The sequence below is a fragment of the Castanea sativa genome, chromosome 9 (genome assembly GCF_040712315.1).
Source record: "Castanea sativa cultivar Marrone di Chiusa Pesio chromosome 9, ASM4071231v1".
Lineage (NCBI taxonomy): Eukaryota > Viridiplantae > Streptophyta > Magnoliopsida > Fagales > Fagaceae > Castanea > Castanea sativa.
In genome coordinates, this window is record NC_134021.1 from 20,050,209 (window position 1) to 20,052,593 (window position 2,385).

Consider the following 2,385-nt stretch of genomic DNA (forward strand, 5'->3'; position numbering starts at 1 on the left):
TGAATGGGAAAAAGAGCTCACGATATTCCATGCAGCTTTTTAGTCAGTTCCTTCACCCCCTTAAACCCCAACACAAAATAGTCTAATCTTACCACCTAAACTTCCAATTTATCTCTTTCTGAATCTCTCAAAAAAAAAAAAAAAAACACACACACACCCACCAACTCATACATCTCATCTTAACCTAGTTGCTGGATATGCTTTCATTCGTGAGAGTTTTGAAATTGTACCACTGAGTCACATAATTGCAGATGCTCAGTGATAATATAATTTTTTCTGTGAAGTTGGCAATCAGATTAGAAGAACTAAACAAGGTAATGACTTAATTGATAGAAACAAAGAAATACCTGTGTAACCCTAAATCTAACATCACGTGGTATGGATTGGAAATTCATGAAAATATATTAATCATTCTGTATAATAAAACGGCCGGCAACAAAACTAGTGTAGACATTCCAAGATATACACCTCTGTAAAAGATCCACTGAAACAAACGAAAAACATAATGTTATCTTTAGAATGATTAAGCACAAGCTGATATTTCTATCCAAAAAATAAAAAAGGTACAAGCTGATATGTATCATTATCGTACTTCTTTTGGCGAAGTTTTAATGCTTTATGTGATATACATCTTGTTATTGTTACACCCTGCAAATTCATAAGATCTCATAGATAGCCAGTTGATCGACCAAGCAAAGATGCCTTGACCTTTCGATCAAAGCGAAAATAGAAAAAAGACAAAGCGGGAAATTAAACAACAGAAATTTTATCATCATCTTAGCACTCAGTTTCAACAATTCTACTTTACCAGAGGCCGGTCGCCAAGCCTGAGCTCAAGATCCAAGTCCTCTATGGAGTTAGGGCTGACATCAAGTACCTTTGATTGCACATGTTGTCTATCAACTGATCTCGGCTTTAGGAAGAATGGTAACGAGGATGGCTCAGTTCTCCTTCTCTTGTAATTATCAGTGGTCTCATCCTTACCACTCGACACAGTTGGATGAGTTCGTCGGACAACCAAATTCAAGCTCACAGATAAATCAGTTGTAACATAATCTCCCTTAGCCCTATACCCTGAATCTACAAATCTTGAATTTTTCTCTTCTTCAGTTTTCAGATCGGAAACACAATAATATTTGTCAGCAACCAAATTTGACCAAGATGGAGAGGAAGAAATAGGAGACCTCTTTTGGTGTTCTTGGACAATAGGAGAAGAATGAGGATTGATAAAGCTTTTTGCACTACAATTTTCTTGAGTTGATGAAGCTGAAACCCTAGAAGGCGAGGCTGATGATACCGTAGTACCAGGATCAGAAGAATTAGGGTTAGGGTTATAAACCAAGGTACGAACCTGAGATGGGTTCTGAAACCCCAAAGATGTAAAGGAATTCTGGATAGGGTTGTGAAGATTTTGATGGTTAGGATGTTGAGTTTCATTGCAGGAACTTGGAGATTGCTTTAATCTAGCTCTATCCCTCCTGTGAACATTCATGTGACCCCCTAAAGCTTGAGCTGACCGGAATTCCCTTCTGCAAAAACTGCAAGAATAAGAGCGTGGAGGCCATATACACCCACCAAGAGGACCAGCTGCATCTTCTGCAAAAGCTTGTTCTTCCCAGGAATCATTGTATAAAGAGTTCATCGGCGTTGCCGGAGTATGAGGATTAAAACTGTGCTTCCTCTTCCCCCACATCAAATACTGTGCCTGTTCCATTGCACTTCAACTAGATAAGTATAGCACCAGCTGAAGCCCGAAACAAAGAGGAGGAAAAGCTTAGTGTAGAGCTAATGGAAGTCAGTCTATATCGAAGTTGGAGATTGAAAGCTACATGGAGTCCACAAGGCAAAGAGGGCTTTGATGGGTTGCTTAGGAGTTGTTTGGAAGGTGAAGTGGTGGGTACTCTACCTTGGTTGTCTTAGTGTAGCTACTTTTTGGGGTTTTGTGGTTGGCTTCCAACGCAGTCAGGCACTGAAATGTGTACTACAATTTTTTTTTTCCATTATTTATTTATCCTATTTTAGGTTTTTCTGAGACGACGGGGAAGCAAGTAAGCAACGGTTTAGAAAATCACTGGAGTGGGTCCTTATGAGTCTACATGTAGGTCCAAGAGTACTTAAAGACAAACTGCAATAATCTGACTGAAATCTCCTCAAGAAAATCCAGCACAAGAGGTGGTATGACTGTTTAACAGTGCAACATTTGTTGTCACATGTCACGTTGCAAGGCAGGCATGATTGTATTATCATTTTCCTGTGCAGATAATCATTTTTATTTTAGGGAATATAAGTTTCTTAAGCTTAACAGTGTTTTTAGAGATTAATAAAACATTTAATCTTCCCATCATAAATCTCACTTACATCTTTTCTTAAGATAGTTCATAATAG

At 38.4% G+C, this 2,385-nt stretch overlaps 1 protein-coding gene across 1 annotated transcript; it reads right to left on the minus strand.

The window, feature by feature from the left end:
- Positions 1 to 390: 390 nt before the first annotated feature.
- Positions 391 to 1,965, minus strand: LOC142611300 (zinc finger protein 10-like). The gene has a single exon (XM_075783407.1). It carries the CDS (start codon positions 1,712 to 1,714, stop codon positions 800 to 802), a length of 915 nt encoding a protein of 304 aa, XP_075639522.1. The 5' UTR covers positions 1,715 to 1,965; the 3' UTR covers positions 391 to 799.
- Between the last annotated feature and the right edge of the window lie 420 nt (positions 1,966 to 2,385).

Excerpts from the sequence above, each read along its gene's own strand:
- LOC142611300 (XM_075783407.1), bottom strand. The coding sequence starts at position 1,714 with ATGGAACAGGCACAGTATTTGATGTGGGGGAAGAGGAAGCACAGTTTT.